The following is a 26075-nucleotide window of genomic DNA, read 5'->3' as shown; positions in this document are numbered from 1 at the left end:
TTTAAAACCAGGAGAGAAAGGGGGAGCTAGTGAGGGGCTGGGGATAGAGGAACTTATGAGTGCAATCCCGAATGGTGTTAATTATTTGCACATAATTCTATGAGCTTTAGGAGGAAGAGAGGAAGAGTGTTAAAAGCTCATGAATAGTATATATTTTTTACTATACAAAAAGGAACATCGTACATGAAATTATTTTTGCGGTTTTGAAGATTATGCCCCATTCCCCCCCCCGCTGTCTCTCGCTTTCTCCCTCCCTCCCTTCTCCCTCCCTCCCTTCTCCCTCCCTCCCTTCTCTCTCTCTCTCTCTCTCTCTCTCTCTCTCTCTCTCTCTCTCCAGAGGTTAGATCTGTGAAGGGCGGAGGATGCCAGTTCAGATAATAAATGTTGCTGAATGCATTGTGAGTTGCCGCTACCCTGAAATAACAAGAGCTCAGATTCATCGTAAGATTAAAGCTTCTGAAGTTGATTTTATTTATTTATTTAAAGAAAGAAAGCAGTTGCAGTTGGTTTGCTAGCACAACACTCAAGAGCAATCGTGTGTGGGGAGATAAGCAGGGGCTGAACTGCGGTGATTCAAGCAGCAATGCTAGGTGCAAGGACCTGTGCAACGTCTGAGGCCCTGCCTAATCAGAACAGACCCACTGAAATTAACGAGTGTGATTCACTTAGCTCCATTCATTTCAATGGGCCTAGTTTAAGTAGAATCTTGGATACCACTCCGTTTTAATTTATGGGAGGGGTGACAGCATTATCAACTACTTTGCTTCCTACAGTTAGCAGGAAGGCCCTGTTGCTGGTGCCACTGCTGACTGATGCCTGGTGGTGTTGACCCGTTACAGGGACTTATTGATGGTGGCTCCCTAGCTGCGGAATGCTCTCCTTGGTGAGGTGCAACTATTCCCCTCATTACTAACTTCCATGAAGAAGTTAAAAACATTCCTGTTTACTCCCAGACATTTGATGGCTGAAATCTACTGCCGCTGGCCACCTTGAAATATTCAGGCATTAAGGTATGAGATTGTTAAAAAAGCTTTTATATTATTTATAATTTTATTGTTTTACCACATTGGTGTTTGCCTTCCTGGGCTCATGGGGGGGGGGAGGACAGGGCACTCATTGGGGGGGGGCAGGGCAGAGGTGCCAACTTGAATAAACTTTTGGGGGACGCCGGTAAGCCCCACCCCACATAAACAATCACATGACACACACACCATTTGAGTGGCAATGCCCATCAACTTTTGAGGGACCCAGCCCTGTCAAATAATTTATTGGGGGCCCAAAGGGACCTCGGCCCCTAGGAGGTGGCTCCTACAGAAGATGGGGAGAGGAAGGAGGAAGAGGTGGGAGGAGAATAATTTGGATTTATCCACTTCAAGTGTCAAAATGTCTTGGACTAGTCCCGCAGATGTAGCTTGTGACAAAGGCATTTTCTTGATCTGCCCATCTTGCTGGCTATCCACTTGTAAGGGCCAAACTACATTTGTCATGTGGTCTACACTTCACCACCACCATAAAGAGGAAATGCATCACCAAAAAGAGAGAGGGTAAAACAAATGAAGAACTGGATTTGCATAAAATACTCCGATGGTAATTCATATATCTAAATGCAAATTTGGAAACACAGAAAATGGTCTAGCTCAGTTCCTGGTATCCACCCAGCTTATTACTGTCCACACAGACTGGCAGCAGCTTCTACAAAGTTTCAGACAAAGGGCCCTGCTGCTCCACTGCCCTACCTGGAGATGCTGGGATTGAACCACAGGTTCTTTTGCATGCAAAGCATGTGCAATACAGCATCCCCTGTATTGGCAGAGGAAAACATGCAGTCAGACAGAGAAAGCACACCTGGATAAGCTCCAGCTCTGGAGACTGGGCACACTGTTTCAGCACTTTCTCCACCCTAAGCAACCAGGTGTGTGGTCTACACAGAAGGCTCCCTGCAGAGCGAGTGCAATGGCGTGGCCTGGGATGTGGTGGTGGTGGGGAATGAAAGCTACCTTTCCCTAGGATTCTAGATTCAGGTAGGTAGCCGTGTTGGTCTGACGCAGTTGAAATAAATTAATAAAAAAAATGTCCAGTAGCACCTTAGAGACCAACTAAGTAGTTCTGGGTATAAGCTTTCATATGCATGCTGGTATCTGAAGATGTGCCCATGAAACTTATACCCAGAACTACTTACAGTGGTACCTTGCAAGACGAATGCCTCGCAAGACAAAAACGCGCAAGACGAAAGAGTTTCCATTTTTTGAGTCGTTCCACAAGACGAATTTCCCTATGGGCTTGCTTCGCAAGACGAAACGTCTTGCGAGTTTGTTTCCTTTTTCTTAAAGCCGCTAAGCCGTTAATAGCCGCTAAGCCGCTAATAGTCACTAATAGCCGTGCTTCACAAGACGAAAAAACTGCAAGATGAAGAGACTCGCGGAACGGATTAATTTCGTCTTGCGAGGCACCACTGTAGTTGGTCTCTAAGGTGATACTGGACAATTTTTTTTATTTATTTCCCTAGGATGCCTTTTGTTGCTCCAAGCAGAGAGCTAAGTCGATCACTTGGAAGCATAGGAGGGAGCTGCCTGGAGGGATTCTACCTGCATGCTTTCTTGCACCTGCCTAGCTCAGTGGTAGAGCATCAATCCCTGGAATGCCCAGGTAGACATACCCCTGCATGAAACCTTGGCGAGAACTTGCTAGTTCTTGTAGAGAGTCCTGAGCTGGGTGGGCCAATGGTTTGACAAGGCAGCTTCCTGTGTTCATTTGTTGCTCTCACCCACTCAGCACTGCCCAGTGTTGTTGGTGGGGAATTACTGTGGTTGCAAAAGGTAGGGAGTTGATTGACATTCCAGCAACACTGCACAGCAGGTGTGCTTGCTAAGTGAGATGCATTCTGCGACAGAAATGGGGGAAGGACACAGTCTGTGCCACAGCCAGTCATGAATTACTCCTCTACTAAATAAGCTCAAGCTTCAAGAACTGAAGCTCGGTAGCAGAGCATCTGCTTGACGTGCAAAAGGTCCCAGGTTCAATCCCTGGCACCCTCAGATAGTGCTGAGAATGCCCACTGTCTGAAAGCCTGGATGTAAGAGAATTCTGTTGGAAAGGGGAGAGGAATTTGACACAATTTGGATGTTCGTCTAAGGTCAGGACCAGAAATCGCACAAGCAAATACAAGTGGTGTTTGCTGTTGCAGGGTTTTTTGTTTTTGTTTTAGTCTGCAAACGTTATGTTCATAGCATTTCCCTTCCATCAAAATGCATTGAAATTAATGACCTAAGTGGGACAGCCGAACTGCAGTGGAACAGAAACAGAACTGATTGTGACGAACACAGGATGAGATGGAAATTGCTGCCTCCTGATGTCCCTAGCTACCAGTCACTGCAGACAACATTGAGCTCGGCGACCAAGTAGTCTGACTCAGAAAAGAGCAGTATCCTATGACTAATACAGTGGGAGAGGTGGGAGAGGGAAAGCCATGAATCTCTTAAATCTTTTTTGCACAACTCTCCATGCACAAGAGGAGAGGGCAAAGAGATTGCGACTCCTTGGTGACCAGCAACTAGCTCACCAGGCTAATACCAAAGCTCTTGTTTCAAGGCCTAGGTTCCTGGTATACTACCAACATATATTTCTCAAACCATGTGGACTAGATCCTTAGATCGGCACGTATTTTCTCAGACCTTGCAGGCTGGATTCTTAGCAGCTTCATGTTTTCTCTCAGTCCTTGTGGACTAGATTCTCAGAATCTGCATGTTTTGTCTCACGCCTTGTACAGTGATACCTCAGGTTAAGTACTTAATTTGTTCCGGAGGTCCGTACTTAACCTGAAACTGTTCTTAACCTGAAGCACCACTTTAGCTAATGGGGCTTCCTGCTGCCGCCGTGCCACTGGAGGACAAAGTTCTTAACCTGAAGCACTATTTCTGGGTTAGCGGAGTCTGTAACCTGAAGCGTATATAACCTGAAGAGTATGTAACCCGAGGTACCACTGTACACTCGATTCTTGGGAGCGGCACATTTTCTTTCAGACCATGAGGTCCATTCCTTGGAAAGCCAGATTCATCTAATGTTGTTAGGTTCCCCTGCTGCAGAACAGAAGGAGCCTCTTTGTCCAGGCTGGCTGTGCTGTGCTATGCCCCCCCCATCAATCCCTGTCCCCCACTTTGCTGCTGCGTCTGCAGGACTGGTAAGCTGAGGAAGAGGTTGGGCGAGTGAGTGGGTGGGTGGGTCGTTAGGCAGCCTGCAGCTTCAGCGTTTATTTGCGAGCTGTGAGATCACAGGTTAATGGACGGGAGGATAAATCCCGGTTGGTTCTTGTTTATCACCGTACGAAAAAAGCCCCACGCACACTGGCGACAGGTCCAGGACTTTAAAGAGTGGAAATAAAATGGGATCACTTCGGGTCAGGCATAAATAAAGGACCCATTAACATTGGCAGTGATGCCGCTGGGAGCGAGTGGCCTCAGGATGGGGCTTGTTTGTTTGCCTGACTCCTTCATTTCCTTGCAATTTTCTTCTGCTGGCTGGCTCGGCTTCCAGACTCCTGCCACCTTGGGCTTTGACTTTGTGAAATCTTGGCTCAGCGAGGCCTACGCTGCGTGGCATGGATGGGATACAGATGAGGGGGCAGAGACCGGTAAAGGGCAGCCTTGCCTCCGGGGGGCACTGTGCTGCAGGTTAGAGCAGGCTTGGCCAGAGGGCCATTTCAACTCGGGAGGAGCCCCTCCCCACACTCTTGTATCTCTGCAGTGTTGGGAGTCCCTAGAAAGCCGCTCTTTCTTTAAACCAGTCTGCAAGTTCACGAAGAGAATTGCTAGCAGGCCAGGTAAACGAATGAATCAAGTAACTGCAGGCTGCTGTGAACTCCAAATTGCCCACCCACAGAGAAGGATGCCTGCCGTCTCTCTGCGTGAGTAACTGCCCTGGACTTGCCTCTTTCCAAAGTCTCCTTTTGTGGGTGGGGTGGGGTAGAGGGAGGCAATTTTGCTGCACCTCTGCCTCATGCATGGTTGGATTAGTCCATGCCTGCAGCAAAATTCCCTGCCCCCAGAGGAGGCTGTTTGTTGCTTCTCTGCATGAGTGACTGTTCTCGGCTTGCCTCCATCCAATGAACCTTCTTGGGAGTTGGGGGGAGGGGAGGACAGGGGAAGAATAATTCTACCATGCATCTGCATAGGGGGTGTCTCCACCATGTGATCACTTGAACTGGAGAATTAACAGAATGTACCAATCCTCAAGAAGGCTCATCGGGTGTGGGGGAGCCTTTGGCCCTCCAGTTGTTTGCTGAACTACAACTCCCATCACCCCTGGACATTGGCCATACTTGCTGGGGCTCATGGGTAAATGGTTATTCCCTTCTGAAGTGGCATAACTGCTGTAGTTAAAGCTAACTTCAACTTACCTGGGAGTAAGTCCCAATCAACTCAGTGGGACTCACACCTGAGTAGACAGGCATAGGATTATCCCATAATTATCCCACATTTTTTTATGGTGGCTGTGTTTTAAACATGTTCTCCTCCTGTTGCTTTATAGTACAGTGGTACCTCGGGTTAAGTACTTAATTTGTTCCGGAGGTCCGTTCTTAACCTGAAGCACCACTTTAGCTAATGGGACCTCCTGCGCCGCCACGCTGCCGGAGCCCAATTTCTGTTCTTATCCTGAAGCAAAGTTCTGTAACCTGAAGCGTATGTAACCTGAGGTACCACTGTATTTCATGGCTGCATTATTTGTGCTTACTGTTGGTGACAAACTGTTTTTGAATTTATTTACTTGTTTGTTTATTAAGATGGTTAATTTCTTGTTTTAAGGCTGTGTACACACCACACAGACATACCAGCTGCAGTGATCCCGGGCATGTCAGCTGCCAGGGCGCATAGCTGTCCTCCTCCTGAAAGTGCATCTCTCTGTGTGTGTCTGTCTGTGTACCATATGTGAGCAAAAACTAAGCCGACCTCAACCTGCACCAGGGGACACCTGCCTGCCTAACACCTGGAGAGCCGTGAGCATCTTGGAGAGCTATGTGCTGCCACAGGCCAAGCGTGACCTCCACTCCCCGCTTTACAGATAAATCCTGGGAGTCGCTGGCCCTCCCAGGTGCCATGTCAAAAGCCAAGCACAACCTGCTACTTGCATGGAGAGCAGCCTTTGCAGAAGAGCCCTGGGGAGTGCGGGCGGCTTCTTATTCAGAGCACATAGTATGCTGACAATGCCCACCATTTTGGAAAAGGGCAAAGGAAAGGACACATAAGTGGGTGGTGGGTGGGAGGGCCCTTACTCATCCAAATTCAGTGTGGTCCACAGGGTCCCCCCTCCCCCATTGAATATTCTATAGCACAATGTCAAGCCAGACAAAATAACTTAGAACTTTCTCATTGGCAGAAAGACCCAGAGGGCAGGGGGAGCAATAGATGTTTTTTTTGGAACACCCAGTTTGCCTGCCTGCGTCATATCTCCTACAGCCCACTAGCCTTTGAATGGCCCTGTCTGGCCTCTCTACACTCAGCTTTTAAAGAACATCTAGTCCAGGCTTTTATTTATTTTGCCAGCTCCCTGTATGTTTGGTTTTATCAGATGCTGTTTTTGTTGCATGTTTGTTCAATTGTTTGATTGTAAACTGCCTTGTGAGGGCTCACTCTTAAAGGTGGGGTAGCACTCAGGATGTCTGGATTTGTTTTGGTTTCTCAGTGTTTTCCATTTCCCCAGCAATTTACAGATTGATTGTTTTTAAAAAACGATAATCATAAAAAACCATCAATATTTTATATGAAGTTTTGACTAATATGCACAATTTTGTAGGCAAATTATCCTACTATAATGCATTTTTGTATGTTATTTTAATCAGTGTGCACATTTTGAACCACATTTCCCCCCAACATGTGCATTTTTGTGCATATTATTTGGTTAGAGAATTGCACTGCAAAATTCAGAAAAGTGAATGTGTGTTTTGGTTTGCATAACATTTTGAGAAGAACAAATAAGCAACACACCAAGAGTCAAAATTTATCTTAATATTCTTTCCAAACACTTGTTTTGTTCTGCCTAGCCAGGTGAAAAAACACCTTTCTCTGCCTGAATCCCTGGAGAGCTGCTGCCAGTCAGAGTAGACCAACCTTTTCTGACCAAGGGGCACATTTTTAACTTTGAGAGAGTTTTAGGGTTGCCAGTCACAAAATGGATGTTGTGGAGGTGTGGCATAACACAACATGTTGTAGGACAACGACACATGGAGGAGCACCATGTTGGTTACCCCTTCTTGTACTGCTTGACTCCATCAGCTGTCACCAAAAGGTGGAGTGCCCCTGCAGATGGAGGTTCTATTTTGCCTCATGTTGAGTGGTGATTCATAGACCTATTCTCCAAGTATTTGTTTTTCCTTTTTAAAAAAATAATAATTAAAAAGCTATCTCACCTGGTAATGAAATGCTGTAAGTTATGTACTGTGGAAGACATACTTATTTAACATTGTGCCGTTCTTGAACTTAAGATCACAACCTTCTGCTTTATACTACGTCCAGCTTCTTGTCTATCTAGTCCACCACTGACTGGCAGCAGCTCTCCAGGGATTCAGCCAGCTGGGCCTCTCATGTATTCTGAACAGCCACAGGCAGTACCCAACTCCCAGCACCCTGTGCTTCCTTCCCCCTCCCTTTCAAACCAGTAGAGATATTAATTTGAATGCTGTGAAGAAGAAAAAGGTATCAATTAGGAGACTCACCACCGCCTCCTCCCAGCAGGGAACTGTTAGCTACAAAGAAAACACAGAGAAAGATGATGTTATTAAATCGCTGCCTGCTCAGGAACCAGTTCACTTTAGTTCATTCACAAAAAAAGCAGGGGGAAGCATTACAATAGTAACTCATTTGGCTTTTTGGAAAGCTCCTTCTTCCCTCCAGCCCTTGTCCCAACCCTTGGAGTCCCCTCCACCCCCACTTTGCACCAAGCTGCTTCTCTTACCAGGCCCATCTCCCTGTGGGAACTCAGGTACCGAAAGTCAAAGCATCTTCATCCCTTTGTCTGAATCATAGGATCATAGAGTTGGAAGGGACCACAAGGGTGATCTAGTCCAAGCCCCTGCAATACAGGAATATTTTCCTCAATGTGGGGATCAGCCCCACGACCCTGAGCTCAAGAGTCTCATGCTCTACCAGCTGAGCTATTTGTGCAACCGCATTTCACTCTGTAATCTTCTCTGTGTCGAGTTTCTGACTGCAAAGTCACTTGGGGCAGAGACCTGTCCTTCTGCGCTTGGTAAAAGGCCAAGCCTGCTGATGGCTTTATATACAGATAGACCAGGGGGCGGGAACCTTCTGGCCTCACAGGCCTGGTCTTTATCTCCCCCACTCCTCTGGGCCATCTTTGACAGGTGGGCAATATGACAGCTATTGACATCAGGACCATAGTTGTGGACACTCTGGTGAGAAATGCTTAGAGCAGGGGTCAGCAACCTTTTTCAGCTGTGGGCCGGTCCACCGTCCCTCAGACCATGTGGTGGGCCGGACTATATTTTGAAAAATAAATGAATGAATTCCTATGCCTCACAAATAACCCAAAGATGCATTTTAAATAAAAGGACACATTCTACTCATGTAAAAACCACGCCAATTCCCAGAACGTCCGTGGGCCGGATTAAGAAGGTGATTGGGCCGCATCCAGCCCACGGGCCTTAGGTTGCCTACCCCTGGCTTAGAGGAAAGGGATAGGTGAACCTTGAATTTCACTTTTTCTCAGTTTCTTATTTTTTCAGTCTGAAGTTCGGTTTTCCACATTTCCACATAAGCTTGCATTTTCCCCCAGAAAGCCCTTGTGTAAATTAAGCATCTTAGTGCAGAATTATCTTAATAGGTACATTTCCCAAATCAATTTCCCCATCTACAATGCATTTTTTCCTTTATTTTGCTTAATATATGCATTTTAATGTGCACTTTATGCATTCTTGTCCATTTTAATTGGCTAGAGAACTGCACTGCAAGATTTGTAGAAGTCTGGGTTTCAAAGGATGGCTGCATTTCAGTTCATTTACTGCTCCAGAAAGTGCAAGTTACCAAACCAAATTTCTCTTCGATTCCCAACAGGGCATGAAGGCAAAATCCCTCCCCGTGCTGGCTGCCCCACCCCCCAGCATTCTGATCACCTCGTAATGGGAGGTTTGCAGCTGACGGCCTCTCCCTCCCTGAATCTCTTCAATCCATTTTGAAAATCATTCTAAGTTTAATTCATTGTTTTAACCACCTGCTTTTAATGTTGGTCTTATTGATTGCCCTTTTCGTGTTTGTTTTTTATTCTAACTTCATATTGTTTTTATTGTTTTCTTGGAGGGTAAGGCTGTCAATGCCAATGTGGTGTAGTGGTTCAGAGGGGTAGACTCGTAATCTGGTGAACTGGGTTTGATTCCCCGCTCCTCTACATGCAGCTGCTGGGTGACCTTGGGCTAGTCACACTTCTCTGAAGTCTCTCAGCCTCACTCACCTCACAGGGTGTTTGTTGTGGGGGAGGAAGGGAAAGGAGATTGTTAGCTGCTTTGAGACTCCTTAGGGTAGTGATAAAGCGGGATATCAAATCCAAACTCTTCTTCTTCTTATCCGCAATGGCTGTGTTCTACCTCCACTGTCAGAGGTTGCATGTGCCTCTGAATAACTGAGAATCACATGTGACTGTTGTGAGCTCCCCACAGGCACCTGGCTATACTGATCCTACCCCAAAAATATTCAGGGGGCCCAAAAGTGCTCAGCTGCCCCCAGGAGCTGGAGCTTCTGTCCAGCAGCAACCCCCTTCATTGTCTATCATGCTGTCCTCAGGACTTTGAGCCAATTGGCCAAAGGGTGCTATACAAATACACAGAATAAAGAAGTAAACAAGCTAAGAAACCAACACAGGCTAGCACCTATCACCACATCGTGGATATACTAATCTGCCAAATACCGTATTTTTTTGCACCATAACACTCACTTTTTTCCTCCTAGAAAGTAAGGGGAAATGTCTGTGCGTGTTATGGAGGGAATGCCTATGGGTGGCATGCCTACGGATTTTCCTCCTCTAAAAACTACGTGCGTGTTATGGTCGGGTGCGTGTTATAGAGCGAAAAATACGGTAAATAAAAGGTAGCAGCACATCTTGTGGAAGTGAGTTCCACATCCTACATCCCTGCTTACTTTTATACTCTAAACCTGATTCACTGGGAGACCCCTGGGTTGAAAGGGATCTGCTTGCATAAGCCTATGTTGAAGTTGGACACTACTTACGGTAAGTCATGCCCATTAATTTCAATGGGTGTCCTCTGAGTGGAACTAGCATTAGATACAGCCCTGTATTTCCCGGGGCTTTCGCTACTGGGGGGGGGCAACCTGTAGGATAAGCCGTGTTTATGCTTCAAATCAGCTTGTAGACAAAATCTCCTCCCTGTTTCCCCCCTCACACCCCTGTCCCCAGTTACAGCTGGAAATAAATGCCGTTCCAGACTTCATTCATGCCCTAGCAGTTTGCTGAAGGTTTAGCACCTGTTACCGAGAAGTTACCTTGGCAACGGGAGCATCGCATACGATTGCTGTCACCTCGGAAACACCCAGTACAGAATAAGCCCCTGTTCCCAGGGAGCCTAGCCAGGAGATCCACGCCGCTGTGGTTGGAGCTGGGAGAAGTGAGGTGTGTAATGCGGGTTGGGAGGGGCACGCATGGAAACTTCAGGTCAGTCTCCCCAGAGCGCAGTGTGTGTGTAAACAGCCAACGGGCTACATCTCATATGGAGAGAGGGGGTCTCAAAATAGCTAGGAAAGAAGCACATCAAGAGAATGCCAAGGAAAACTGCTTATCAGGTCTTTCAGAATTAGCCTTTTCTTGACACATATGCCAGATTTGATTGGCTGCACATCTAACCCAGAGCTGCCTACAACACAGACTGGCAGCATCTCCTCAGGGTCACCTGCTTCCTGTTCCTTTCTCCTAGCTGGAGACAGCTGGAACCTGGCACCTTCTGAAGGCAAAACACGTTCTCAACTACTCAGCTATGGGCTCCTTGGGAGCTGATCAGAAGACTCCCCAAGGAGACCATCAGGAGGGCTGAAAAGCCTTCTTAGAAAAGACAGCTCACGTGTACTCTGACTGCACTCCTCTTTATGAGAGGTGATCCCTGTTTTCTGGAACCTGTCCCTGGTGAATCACCGCTCAGGGCTTCTGGGAATACTCTTGTTAAATTTTTTCTCGCGACTGAGCGGCTGGTATGGTTATTCTTCAAGATTCAGCTCCCTCCCCAGGGTCTTTAGAAATCAAATCTCTCAGCTGGGTAAGGTGGGTAGTGCACCTTGCCTCTAGCGCAGATATGCACACAGCTCACGCATGAACGCTAAGTTGCCAGTGCTGCAACTGATGAGGTGTGATTTAGAACTCTGGAAAACCCATTGTGGAGAAATGGCAGCCCTGTTTGAGTGCGTCCGAGCAACATTTGCGGGTGGGAAGTGTATAGGGAGCAAAAGTGGTTGTGCGCGCCCCACCCCCCAAATGTCCCTGTTCTACATGTGTGGACCTGGCTGTTCTTGGTTGAGCACAAAGGTCTGAAGAGGTCTTTGGAGCACGTTTGGATGAAAGTGCATAGAAGTCTCTGCATGACTTGAAACTCTTAATATTCATTCATTCATACAGTATGCTGCCCTATACCTGCAAATGTCAGGACAGTTCCCGACATAATATTACAGCATTCCCAACACAGGAATGCTGGACAGTTCCCGACATAATATTACAGCATTCCCAACACAGAAAGCAGAACATTGGGTTTTGCCTACACTCTTGGCAGAAGCTCTTCAGGATTTCAGACAGGGGTCTCTCCCAACCCTACCTGGAGATGCTCAGAATTGAACCTGGGACCTTCTGCATGCAAAGGAGAAGTAGCAGTAAGTAAGCCTCTCAGAAGTTCTACAACCCAGCTACAGCCCTTCCCCACATCTCAATTGCATTTGGTTAGAACAGGAAACTTGGGGTGAAACATGCCAGATAGGAGTGTTGGGAGCAGTGCTTGCATGTATCACACCGGTTTTTTGTTTGTTTATTTTTTTGCAAATATATCCGTAACAAAAATATTTTAAAAATAACTTGACTTTTACATCAGAGGAGGACAGGCTGCGGTAGAGTAAACGAAGACCGCAGCTGGAGTAGAATTGCTGGCAATGCGTCATAGTGTGGGGAGGGAGGGAAGCAATCTTTTGTATGAGAATTGGGGTGTTGCAAGCACGTTTCACCAGCTTACACTGGGGATGGGGCTGAATGGCTTTTCCACCCACCACCAATCTTCTCTTGGAATTTGCAGTTGATGGGGGGGGGGGCGGAATGTGTGTGTCCCAGGGTGTAGCTTCGGTTCATGAAAAGAAACAAATTCTTCAGAGTGGTTTGAAAGCTTTCCTCGCTTCTGCTCAAACACATTGTGCAAGATTATTATTAAGAATTCAGGACCTATATAACCTGTTTGACCAAAAGCAACAAGGGCACGAAAACATTCTCTCTTAGCAGCAATGGCACTTTGAAATCATATTCGACTTTCTCCAGCCTGAGAGTATCCCATAGAAAATGTCCCAGCATTCTCTGGAGTACTGGATGTAGTTCAGGGCGACACATTGACAAACTGCATCTCATCCAGAGGAAAGCAGATAGGATGGTGAGCATCCTTGAAACCAAGTACTATACTAGCCTAATTCTATATCATTTCTGCATGTACCGTATTTTTCGCTCTATAACACGCACCCGACCATAACACGCACGTAGTTTTTAGAGGAGGAAAATCCGTAGGCATGCCACCCGTTGGCATTTCCTCCATAACACGCACAGACATTTACCCTTACTTTCTAGGAGGAAAAAAGTGAGTGTTATGGTGCAAACAATACGGTAGTTATTCGAAAGTCTGCTCAGAACCATAGCTCAATGGTTTTGCATCTGCCTTCCATGCAGCACAGGTCCCAGGTTCAATCACTGGCATTTCCAGAAGACAAGCTGATGGGGAAAGGATGAATTAAAGATAGGAATTTTCAATTTAAAAGAAGTCTGAAAACTGGACAAGAGAGCATGACCAGATTTTGTTTCATTTCATTTGCTTTTAAAACATACACACTGCATTTTCCAACATGTGCTCAAAACAGCTTATTAACTAAGGGTGGGGAGGGCACGGGGGGGGGGATGAAAACAGCGACAATAAAATAAATACAGTGGTACCTCGGGTTACATACTCTTCAGGTTACATATGCTTCAGGTTACAGACTCCAATAACCCAGAAATATTACCTCGGGTTAAGAACTTTGCTTCAGGATGAGAACAGGAATGGTGCTGTGGCAGCAGGAGGCCCCATTAGCTAAAGTGGTGCTTCAGGTTAAGAACAGTTTCAGGTTAAGAACGGACCTCCAGAACAAATTACGTACTTAGTCCAAGGTACCACTGTATGCAAACGGCACATTGATTCCACTGGGGCATAAAAGTTGCATTCCATTTGCTGAGGAAATTTACATGCTTGTGCCCCTCACTTGGTGCATGCAACATCCAAGCGGTGCCTTAAAAAAAGATGTGACCTGCCACGGATCCAGCTCACAAGAAGAGAACGTCTGCCTGCCCCTGCAGGGCCCTTAAAAGGAAATGCTTTTTGATGGGAGCCAGTTCCCATTCCTGGCTGCTGCACTTTGAAGGATGAAAAACACGACAAGAAGTGACGAATGTGCACATTTGGGGCTGGCGTCAGTGGTCATCATGGTTGGGCACTTGCCTATGCCCACAGCTTAGCAGAGAGCTATTGGACGGCCCTGCTTAATCCCGTTGACTGTGATTTAGCAGCGACTGAAGCAAGGCAAAGGGCTCCAATGCTGCATACAGAAGGTATGGCATCTCCAGGTAGGGCTGGGAAAGACTCTCTTTCCCAGAGGAACCATTGTCAAGAGCCCATGCTATGTGGCTGCCTGTCAGTCACCTACAAGCTGCGCTGAAGTCAGGACTTCAAACCACCTTGCAAAACACTGCTAAAACAAAAGCTCCCCCCTCCATGTTGTTCAAACAAGGGATTCCAATGAAAACCTTTTATTGAATCAGGGAGGAGTTGGAATGAATCTTTTTGAATTGAGGATTATTTAACCTCTGCTGCTGGGAAGAGGTGCAGCAGCCAGTGCTTTTTATTCTAAAAAAAAGTTTAGGGGTACTCTCATTCTGACTCAAGAAAATCACCATTTTATAGTTCAAATCGGGGAAAATAAATACAGTAAATGGACAAAAGTACAAAGATTCACAAAATGTTTAGGGGTATGTGTACCCTGCGTCCCACCCAGAAAAAAAGCACTGGGTACACCTAATGCAGGATGTAAGCTTGGCCTCTTGTCCTTCAGATGCTGCTGCTAGTGATGTCAGCCAATGGACAGGTGGACGTGGTTTGGGGGAAATGGCCTCATGGGTCAATGTGAATACTGGCCCATTGTCTCCCTACCCCCTTTTAAAATCCCCTTTAAAAAGAACTGGACTTCTTACAGTTTAGAAAGTGACTGGGAAATACACCGAAAAGTGAGGGATGGATGAATGTTTAATGGGAAGACATGTAAACACCCTGTGAATCAAATCAAGATGGGTGCTCATTGTTTTATATATCCTCCTTGCAAGCGAATCAGAACAAATGCTCAGCAAAGACCAAATAAAGTGGTACCTCGGGTTACAAACGTTTTGGGTTACAGACTCCGCTAACTTGGAAGTAGTACCTTGGGTTAAGAACTTTGCTTCAGGATGAGAACAGAAATTGTGCAGCGGCAGCAGCAGGAGGCCCCATTAGCTAAAGTGGTACCTCAGGTTAAGAACGGTTTCAGGTTAAGAACAGACCTCCGGAACAAATTAAGTTCTTAACCAGAGGTACCACTGCATAACCTAACCTCAGTGAAAACCTTGTGCAAGCAAATCAGAATGAATAATCAGGATAAACAGGTCACCTTAGGGTGATCCCCTTTCTGCCTGTGTGGGGTTAACTGATTTTGTATTTACTGCACCCCCAAAAGTAAAATATGGTGAGGCTGCAGCTTGGGGTGGGAAGAAAACCCTATTTTAGTTCTGCTAACTGAGTTGTCAGTCTCTCAGTCGAGCTGCCAGTGCCACACAAGTGGCCTCAACAACCATATTACACACACACACACACACACACCACTTTGTGAGGCCCACCCGCGCTGCCTCTCCCTGGGTCAGCATCTGACCCCTCCGTCAGGCATCCAGACAGCCCATCTCTCCACGGACGCCTGCGCTTCCACCAGCTCCTGTCAATCAACCCAGCAAACACTTAATCCACTGGCTCCCGAGTTGTGAAGCTAATTGAGGTTGTCAGTCTTTCCCCAGCTAGACCGCATCCAGGTGGACAGCGGCCCGGAAAAAAGCTTGTCGCTTTTCGAGGGGCGGAAGAGCACCTTCTGAAAGGGATTAATTTTTGCTGTGTTCGGTTTAGGAGAGCGTCACATGAAAAAGAATAAATAATTTCTCTCCTGAAGGCCGTTTCCCACCTCCCACCCCAACATATCACGAGGGCTGGCGCCAATAAGAGGAATCACCAGGCAGCTGCCAGGCTGCTGTTGCTGGTAACTACCCCGTGTTATGTCTCAGCTAGAGGATTCCTCCTCCAAGGATGACCTGGAGTCCCTGTGACTTAGGGAAGCCCAGAATGTGACTAGAACTGGGGACAAGGAAGAGCTGGGAATCTCAGACCACAACCCATTCACATTAATGGCTACGTAGTACTTAGGTCCACCAATTTTAGCGGGTCTTCTCTGAGTAAAAACTAGTTGGATGCAACCCCATGTATGCCACATAGAATCATAGAGCTGGAAGGGAGCCCCGGGGTCATACTGAGCTGCATACAGGAAAAGTGGGATATAAATGCAATAATAAATTCCTAAATCAAAGAGCAGCATTACATAACACAATACCCAATTCATTAAGGTTATAGGCTCCAAGGAGTAAATCATATTGAATTCAGTGCTGCTGTCTTCCGTCTGCATATGTTTATATTTGAGCTTTAACCACATAAGAAATATAAAAAATTAGTCAGCTGAAATGCAATCTTCAGCTTTTCATTAGAAATCTTGCAAAAAAATGTTGCCGTTTAAACTGCTAGCGTGAAGTTGGATCCCCACTGAAGAACAGGAAAGTATCTAGCCTCAGCACTGGCTAGGACTGATGAGAGCAATGGTCCAAAACATGGGGGGGGGGGAGCATCAGATTGGCAAAGGTTGCTCTATGCTACAATGTCACAAACGGCAACCCCCAATTTGCACGGGGGGCACGTTCTGGGTCAGCGTGTGCAACAGCAGAATGCACACAAGCCCACTCTGCCCTCTTCCACCCAACCCTGCCCTATCCTGCCCCTTTTCGCAGCCCCTTCCAGGTCACTGTGATGCCCGGGTGAATGGTCATGCATCAATAAATCAATCGTTGTCTGTAGTCAAACCTGAAATACTTCGTTTACTTGCCAGAACGAGGAAGGTCCATAATTTTCTGTGGCCTTCCAGAAGACCACCTACTCTCCTGCAGTAACAGAGGCAGTATGCTACCAACTTGGATGGTTTCAAAGGGGTTAGACCAATTCATGGCAGATATGGCTATCAATGACTACTAGTCATGATGTGTATATACTACCTCCGTATTAGAGCCAGTGGGTGTCTGAATTCCAGTTGTTGAGAGTCACAAGCAGGGAGAATTGGTGCTGTGCATAGGTCTAAAGGTTGGCCACTGGGAGAAGAGGATGCTGGACTGGATTCTACAATTTCAGACTTGATCAGGGCTTTCGATAAATCAAGGATTGTTTAAGAAAAAGCACAAAAGCTTGAGAAGCTCTATACGTGCACGCAGAGCACTGTGTGTGTACAAACTTGCCAGAGTCCACATGTTGAAGGGTATATTTATAAGCAGGGGCACATGTGCGTGTGTGAGTCAGGAACTGCCCGTGGGTTTATGCCAAGGTACAGCAGCCATGTGTGAGCTGGCCTGCTCCGTGTCTGCCCAGATCAAGGAAACCACCTGGGACAAACTGAAAGGAGATTTGCAGAAATACGGGGAGAGTAAATGGGATTGGACAGGCAGAACAGCAGAAGGCCGTGTGGTAGGCTCTTGGGAAGGGAGGCTACACAGATAGACAGATTAAATAGATAGGAAGAGATGGGGCTGACGATACAGGGAAGGGAGGGAAGGAGACTGGAGCCTACAGGGAGGAGTGAGGACCAGATGAATGGCTAGACCCAGGTAAAAATAGTTCTGTATACAGCAGTTCAAGGCAAGCACAGAAGTGGTTGTGATGCTCAGCTCCCTGGGAATCACAGTGGTCATTCTTTCCTTTCCTTTCTACAAAGAAAGAAAATAATTTAAAGTTTCTAGCCCGTATTGTTGCAGATGTATGCTGGAAAGTGTATATGACGCAACATTTGTGTGGAATCTCTGAGCTGAATACCTCCTCCTCTTGCTTCTCCCAAGCAGCAAAACTTGAAGAAAACTGCTGTGCAAAAATAGATCAGAAGCACAAGCCGTACAAAAAATAGGAAAGAAAACATTATTTTTACTTGTGACACACTTTGGTGTGACTTTGCCCAGCTTTCAGCGTGACGGATCCAAACTCCCAAATTGTACTATCCCTTTAGAAATTACATTTTTTTGTAGTTTCTACAAATTCCTAGGCAGAGCCAGGCACTCCCGCTCGTAGATTATATTGTTGCTGTTGTTGTTTATACACATAACATTCACATCTATTATTCAACCCACTTTCTCCCCTGGCCCTGTCCACTCCTTGCATGTGGCCCTCAGAAGGTTTTCCTTGAAGATAATGCTGCCCTCAAGTTGAAAAATGTTCCCCATGCCTGCCTTTTTAGGCCAGATTTGACCCATGGCTGCTCACCTGCTGACCCCCTAAGGATTCTCTTCCTCCCTTCCCAGCATGGAAATGTAGCAGATTATGGCTGAGGTGGTGAGAGCATGGGTCAGACAGAAATGTGCCATGGGCCACAACCAGCCTAGTGACTTGGAGTTCCACAGCCCTGTCCTATAAGATGGAAAAACTTTGCAGTAGTTGTCTGTACACTCACTAAGGATGGACACACCTGTCACTATCTGTTCCTTTCCTTTTCTCATTTTTCCAACCTTAAGTTATGTTTGCCACATTTCCACATCAGTTTGCAATTTTAAAAAAAATCACAAAATTCACCAGCATTTTAGTGTGTGTTTCTCCTCCTAGGCACATTTCTGCAACCAATTTCCTGTAGTATGATACATCTGAGTGGCTTATTTTCACTGACACACACACACATTTTTATATACTCTTTCCTCCAATGTACACAGTTTTTTGGTTGGGGAACTGCATTGCAAAATCCGGAGAGGTGTGAATTTCCAAGGATAGCTGTGTTTCGGTTCACCCGTTGCTTTGGAAAGTGAAAATTAAGACAGATTCACTTCGGAATGTAACCTGGAACAGATTTCTCCCCCGTTCCTTCATTCAGCCACATGGCAAGCCAACACAGAGTTGTGCATTATCAAGCCCTCGACTTTTTTGCCCCCCTCTGCACAAACCCAACTTCCTCCCCGCTCCATCTCTCTCTCTCTGCTCCCCCCCCCTTGACAGTCCTGCACTTGGGGAATAATTAATCTAGCAGTCTGAAAGCACGGGGGCTGCTTTTATTTGCCAGATTAATATGAGCAGCTAATTAAGACAGAATGTGCTGCTCCCAAACTGCAAAGAGGGAAGCGCAATGGGAGTGAGCGAGGGGGTTGCTGAACCAGCCACCCCTGGCAAAGGGCTACAGATAAATCACATATGCGGGCGGGCCCTCTTACCTTTGCGGTGGCTTTGGAGCAGCTCCCTTACACCCACCCCAAGCACTCTTGTTGATCAGTATAGTCCCCCCACCCACCTTCCTACCATTCTTTTTTGCTAATTAAGGACACTGTGGTTCAGCTGGCAACAGGTGGGAAAGGCATCTGTGCCCAGCAGGCCTGGTGCTGGCTCAGAGGTTTTGAAGATGCCATGACCCCAGCCCCGGTTTGGGGCACTAGGCGCCTTTCAACACAGATCAGGAAAAGCTAGGTTTCCTCCCACAAGCTGGTGTTGCTTACTTCCCCACCTCCTTGCCAGAAAAGACATATGTGGCTGCAACAACCCATAGCCCTGGGGACTGGAAAGCAGAAGGGACGTACATGCTAGCCTTAATCGTCGGCTGTGGGGCCAGGGCCACTGAGAAGCTGCGTCCCCAGCGCCCCAGGAGGAACATCATGGCAGGAAGGGAAGCCTACCCTGGTGCCAACCAGCAGTCAGAGAAGGAGCAGCTGCAGGGAGCTGGCGCCCCATCCCCAAACACCACCAGAAACCACTGCCTGTTGCCCTGTCACTGCAGAACTAAAGGACTCTGGCCCCGTCCGTTAGCCAGGGATGATGACAATGAAAACATCTCGCCTTTCCTTCAAGGAGCTGAAGGTGACACACATACTTCTCCCCCTCCCCATTTGATCCATAATCTTGTGTGGTAGGTTAGGCTGAGAGGCAGTGGCTGGTTTAAGGTGACCCAGTGAGCTTCTCGGCTGAGTGGAAATTTGAATCCTGGCCTCCCATCTGTATTATTGCAACCATTTGCTTGTAAACTGCCTTGAGAATCATTTGATTGAAAGGCAGGGATAAAGTGAGGGATAACGTTCACTTGCCCCAAAGCTCATAGGAGGATGAGTGGGAAATCAATGCAACAATTTTGCTTCTGTCGAAGGGCTGACCCTACTCCTGCTCCCTAGCTGTCAGATGGCTTGGATTGCTTATTACATCAGTATTCCACATGCTTGTCGAGCAGCTCAAGGAGTGCGCATGGTTCTCCTCCCTCTATTTCAGCTTCACAACAACCCTTTGAGGTAGGTTAGGCTGAGAGGTAATGACCGGCCCAAGCAGTCACCTAGTTAGTGCACTTCACAGCAAAGAGGAGATTTGAATCTGGGTCTTCCTGGCCTTAGTCTACACTAGCCACCATACATCACTGCCTTACTTGGGCTGCAATCCTCCCCACACTCTCTCTTCCCCTTTCCCCCTTTTTATATTTTCACAACAACCCTGAGAGGTAGGTAAGTTGCGATGTATCCATAGGCCCAAAGTTATCCTGTGGGCTTCGTGTCTGTATGGGGATTTGAAAGCTGAGTCTCTTCAGCCCTAGTCTGCGACTCTAACCCAACGCCTCCAGATATTGTTGCATTGCGATTCCCATCAGCCCTAGCCAAGCATGCCCAACAGCCAGGAATGATGGAAGTTGTAGTTCAATGGCATTGCTGGACACCAATTCCCATAAGCCCCAACCAGCATGCTCAAAGTCAAGGAATTATGGGAGTTGTAGTCCAGCAAACATCTGGAAGGACACAGATTTTCCATTCCTGCTTTAAGAGCATGACCACTGCCCTATGAAGTCACACTAGAAGCCGTCTCCAGCAATGGCTACTCAGGTGGCTCTGAATTATCCCCTCCCCACAACCACCAAATAACATGTTCCTATGAGCTTCCCTTCCCACCTATTACATGTCCCTGAAGGTGTTGCTCCAGCCTTCCCAACCTGCTGGCCTCCCAATATTGCTGGACTCGCAATTCCCATCAGCCCCAGCCAGAATAGTCAATGCTCAGAGAGGATGGGGCCGCAGTCCAACAATAATGGGAATGGGGGTGGAAGGATCTGTCCACTTTAGTTTATCCCCTTTCTAATCTTAAATTCAGTTCCCCACATCTCCATAAATGTTTGCTTGTGTTTTTCTTTTAATCCTCATGAAAATTCATCAACATTTTAGTGTGCTTTTTCCTAATGTACACATTTTTCAATGTGGTTTTCCCTAATGCTTTTTTTTTTTTGGTATGCTGTCATCAAGAATATATGCATTCTTGTGCATACCTTATTCTAGTACATGACTTTCTGTACACATCACTTGGCTGGAGAAGAGCACCGCAAAATTTGGAGAAATGCAAATGTCAAAGGATGGCTGTTCTTTGGGGGGGGGGTCCCCAGAAAGTGGAAATTAGGTAGATATGACTTTAAATGCAACCTGACGATCTCTCCCATCCCCATCTGGAGGGCATCGGGTGGTGGGGAAGGACGCTCTAACCACAACACTACAGAGTCTCTCACTTTGCAATTTTGCTTAGTAGCATTTTGGAGCCTGGGGGCAGAAAACCCAAAACTGCTTCCTTCCCCTGACACCCACTGCAGGGTAAAATAAACTAAATAATGGGCATTCTGGTGGCCTCTCACAGCCTCCCCAAATCTGCCGCCCAAGGCAGGCCTGGCTCTGATTGTGGTGTTGCTGTTTATCGGCCCCAATAATGATTAACAGTGACTGTCAAAAATAAGCCGCCATAAAAGAAGCCTGGCAATCAGGGAGCCCCTCACAGCCTGCGGCTCAACCCATCAGGGAAACCCACACCGAGCCCGACAAGCTCAGGCTTCCTGTACCAGAGTTGTTATTGATATGTAGACCAGCGCCTCTCTTTTTCCTTCCCAAACCGCACAGTTTACGCTCTGGCGGTTGTATTAGAAAAGCCCATCCATCTCCCTGGCACCCTCCTCCTTCTCCCACTTCTCTGGCATCAGGCGTTTCTGTTGCCGGGCAACCGCCGTGCAGCAAGGCTTTCCTTGTCATCACTCTAGTGCCCACTCAATTTCAGCAGACGTTTGCTCAGACCGCGGCTCACCTGCTCCCGGCAGTCTTTGCTCCACCCTGTCTGGAGGGCACATGCCGAGAGGATGCAACCTGTTGCAAAGTCCCCGCCTGCCCTGCACAAACAAAAGAGCAGGGTACGCAAGGTTTAAGCAGCAGCAGCGGCAGCAGCCAGGAAGGCAGCAACCTACTGGTTCATGAGAGAAGTTCACGCAGAACAGCTGGTCTAGCCTGTCATAGTGAGATGCACAAAACTAAAGGCAGGCTCTCACTAAGTATCTGAATAGAGGTCACAGAAGGTGATGTGGAATTTGAAGACCAAGGGCACTTCCAGACTGCCATTAGGGATGGTGCAGGGTGGGAGGTAGAATTCATTTTGATTTGTGTTTCAAGGCAAACGTACATAATTCATACCTTCTGAAAAAACACATGAATCAAAACGCAGCCGTCCTAAATCCATACTTTCCCAAATTTAGCAGTGCAGTCCTCCAGCCAAGTAATGTGTACAAAAATACATATATGAGGGCAAAATGTACATATACATGCGTACATTAGTGAAAATAACATATCACAATTGCAGTATACGAGGAGGAATTGTTTTTGGAAAATGTGCATATTAGGCTAAATTGCATACAAAAATATGCATATAGGGAGAAAATTACACTAAGATGCTTCATCATTTAAAAAGCAAATATCAAACTGATGTGGAAATGTGGAGAACTGCACATGTCTAGATAAATGAGAAACCAGAATTGACAGATCCACCCGTTCCTAGCTACCACTGTTTTGGGGGTGAGATTCAGCCACTTGCTTGCAAACTCAGGTTGTTCAACTAATCGTGATTTAGTGATCATGCACAATAAATGTATAATTTTTGTGTGATTAGAAAATAGAAAATGCCCTGAAAAGTGTCGGATAGCGATGCCATCTAACTGCCCCTGCCGGCAAACAAATCAGAATGAATGCTCAACAAACAGCCAAGGGCATCTAACCCCCTGACAAACTTTGTGGGCAAACAAGCCAGGAAGGAATGCTCAACAAAAAGGTCATCTGGAAGCAACCATAAGCCTTATGCAGAAATGATTCCCCCAGGCATTCAAGGAACTTGCTGAGGGGGAGGCGGGTTATGAACATTAGCCCTCCCAACACCCCTGCCAACTCCACTGACCGCCCTTCTCCACTAAGAGGAAAGACTGAAGGTGGAGACTATGAATACGGGGCCCCCAATCAACTTGGAAGAGTCTATGCAATGTTCAGAAGAAGCAAATGTGATGCACTCATTCAATACATGTAAATTGCACAGCATGCAAGAGGTGGAAGAGCAAGAGGCGAGGAAGTGGCCCTTTTGCCAGGGAGAACCTAAAAAGAAGATTCCGGCATCTTGCTCTCCCAATGGACAACCTCCCAGTGCCTACGGGGAGCCCACAAGAAGCCCCCAAGTGCAGAGGCAACTCTCCCCCCTTGTGATTCCTGGCAGCTGGGATTCAGAAGCCTACTGCCTCTGACTTTGGATGGAAAACATCTCCATCATGGGCAGTAGCTATTTGAAGCCGTCCAAGCTGGTGACCACCGCTGCAACTTGCAGGAGCGTAATTGAACTACTATTGTTGAATAGCATTCCTATAATTATACCAGTGTCATCTATTAATAAATGGGAAGCACTGGAGTGTGTGTTACACTAACGTAAGAACTTATGGAGAGCCTGCTAGATCAGGCCAAAGGCCAATCTAGTCCAGCATCCTGTTCTCACAATGGTCGACAAGATTCTTTGGGGAAAGTACCAGCAGCACTTTTCGCACTTCCCATTCCCAGCAGCTGGTTTCCCTGCAGTGGAGGCAGTAGTCAGTCTCTTGTCTCTTAGGGAGGCCTTCTTGTGAGTAAACAGCCTGCTCATGAGTAAAGATTTGCTCACAATAAAGGCAATGGAAGGAGGCAGGAAACAGGCTTTGCTGTAGAGCCATGGTTCCCAACGTGGGGCACACGACTCACAGGGGGGCAATTTGGAAGCTTGTTTAGAGCAAGTTAATGGCCTTTTAGGCTTCCTCCATGTGAACAGGAGTTCACTTTTTGCATAATAAGAATTATATGTCATAGGTGGGGCATGGCCAAAAAAAGGTTGGAAACCACTGCTGTAGAGGAACTAGGTAGGAATAATCCCCTGTTGCTCATACTGAGTCAGACCATTGATCCATTTAGCTCAGAATTGTCTGCACTGACTGGCAGTGACTCTCCAGGGTTTCAGGCAGGGGTCTCTCCCAGCCATACCTGGAGATCCTGGATGGGTATAGAACCTGGGAACTTCAGCATGCAAAGCAGGTGCTCCATCACCGAACTGTGGTCCTTAACCTTCATGGCATGACCCACCTCTCTTCCCCACAATTGCGTAAGTTAATTTTCTTCTGATATACACAAGGAATGAATGGTGCTACACAAAGCACTGAAGTCCCATTTCCTGATTCACCGAAAGCCTTGCTTAGCTCCCCGTACCCTGCCTGTCCACTGACCTCCTCTGCTGATTCAGAGTGATGAGGACTAGAAACTTATTCCTCTTTATTTCATTCAAGGAAATCTGAGTTTCCCAGGAAGAGCAGCACTGGGTGGGTGGGGGAGGAACTGCTGGCAGGGAGTGACAGGCTGTCCTCCTTTAGCAAATGATAGCAATGCAAATGAGCAAATGCCCCACTTTGCATAATCCAGAGCTAAGACCTGGCAATGAAATCTGGTCCTAGGCTCAAAGTCTTCACCCAGCAGTTGGTACAATATAGATGCCCTAGAAACACATCTGGGTACCTGGCTATATTACCAGCAGAGGGCAGCAGTGCCCAGTGCCAGCTGCCTACGAGATGGCAAACTGCTGAGAGAGGGTCATCTGTAAAACTGGCACGGTCCTTGGCCAATTAAAAATGCAGTGCCTAAATTGCAAACTGCGAAAGCTTCCCGCACCAGTGGAGCAGGAATTAAAGGTGGCTTTCGCCTGCGGTGAGCAGGAGGAGTGCACTGTGAGAGTGACCAGAGAGGAGCACCTCTAAAGGGCATTTTGCAATCAAGGTTGAAATGAGGGCTGAACAAAAAACTAATTGCTGCACCCCCATGCGACCAAATGGTGGTAAGCAGCGCTGAAAAACGCTTCTTCACATTGCCTCTGCTTCCTTATTTGTTTAAAGTACAAGCTATCTCCAAATTGCCTTCAGGAGCTGTCACAGAGAATGGAACCCCACCAAGCAGGACTAGACCGGGGCCACATTCACACCACATTTAAAGCACTGCGATGCTGCTCAAAACAGCCATGGCTTCCCCCAAAGAATTCTGGGAGCTATAGTTTGTTAAGGGTGCTGAGGTTTGTTGGCCTCACAGTTCCCAGAGTTTCCTGGGAAGAGGACTGGATCACTAAACCACTCTGTAAACTGTAGCTCTGTGAGGGGAATAGGGGCTCCTAACAACTCTCAGCACCCTTAACAAGTTATAGTTCCCAGGATTCTTGGGGAGAAGCCATGACTACCTAAAAAGGTATCATAATTCTTTAAATGTTTGGTGTGACTGTGGCCCTAATGGCCTTAACTTGATTTCAGTTGAACATTAGGAGAGTGTTGAGGAGTTTGACACGGGAACCAGTGGCCTGGAGAGGGGAGGTGATGGTGGTCTCTCTGTGGCTGGAAGTCATTCAGCACAGGTTAGGCAGACATGCTTTAGCCCTGACTTTCCTGCTCTGTGCAGGCTGTTAATATTTTTTTTGTTTAGTTGTTTAGTCGTGTCCGACTCTTTGTGACCCCATGGACCAAAGCACATCAGGCACTCTTATCTTCCACTGCCTCCCACAGTTTGGTCAAACTCATGTTGGTAGCTTCAAGAACACTGTCCAACCATCTCACCCTCTGTCGTCCCCTTCTCCTTGTGCCCCCCATCTTTCCCAACATCAGGGTCTTTTCCAAGGAGTCTTCTCTTCTCACGAGATGGCCAAAGTATTGAAGCCTCAGTTTCAGGATCTGACCTTCAGTGAGCACTCAGGGCTGATTTCCTTAAGAATGGATAGGTTTGATCTTCTTGCAGTCCATGGGACTCTCAAGAGTCTCCTCCAGCACCATAATTCAAAAGCATCAATTCTTTGGCGATCAGCCTTCTTTATGGTCCAGTTCTCACTCCATACATCACTACTGGGAAAACCACAGATTTAACTATACGGACCTTTGTCGGCAAGGTGATGTCTGCTTTTTAAGATGCTGTCTAGGTTTCTCATCACTTTTCTCCCAAGGAGCAGGCGTCTTTTAATTGCTGTCACCATCTGCAGTGATCATGGAGCCCAAGAAAGTAAAATCTCTCACTGCCTCCATTTCTTCCCCTTCTATTTGCCAGGAGGTGATGGGACCAGTGGCCATGATCCTAGGGGTTTTTTATGTTGAGCTTAGGCCTTTCCTACTCTGATTCTATGAGGTCATCACACAGGTAAGCAT

At 47.0% G+C, this 26075-nt stretch overlaps 1 protein-coding gene across 4 annotated transcripts in view; it reads right to left on the bottom strand.

Moving 5' to 3' along the window:
- The window catches only part of MACROD1 (mono-ADP ribosylhydrolase 1), a 324726-nt gene that overhangs the window by 87388 nt on the left and 211263 nt on the right, over nt 1-26075 (bottom strand). For 3 of the 4 annotated variants that reach the window (XM_082202832.1, XM_082202835.1, XM_082202834.1), the window contains exon 4: nt 7706-7735. The exons of the other annotated variant lie outside the window; for it this stretch is intronic. In XM_082202832.1, coding sequence (XP_082058958.1) covers nt 7706-7735 — 30 coding nt within the window. The remainder of the gene's footprint in view (nt 1-7705; nt 7736-26075) is intronic. 4 annotated transcript variants of the gene reach the window in all.

The sequence above is a fragment of the Podarcis vaucheri genome (genome assembly GCF_965113315.1).
Source record: "Podarcis vaucheri genome assembly, chromosome: 16".
NCBI lineage: Eukaryota > Metazoa > Chordata > Lepidosauria > Squamata > Lacertidae > Podarcis > Podarcis vaucheri.
The sequence above is the reverse complement of the archived record's forward strand: the minus strand, read 5'-3'. Positions and strand labels throughout refer to the sequence as shown.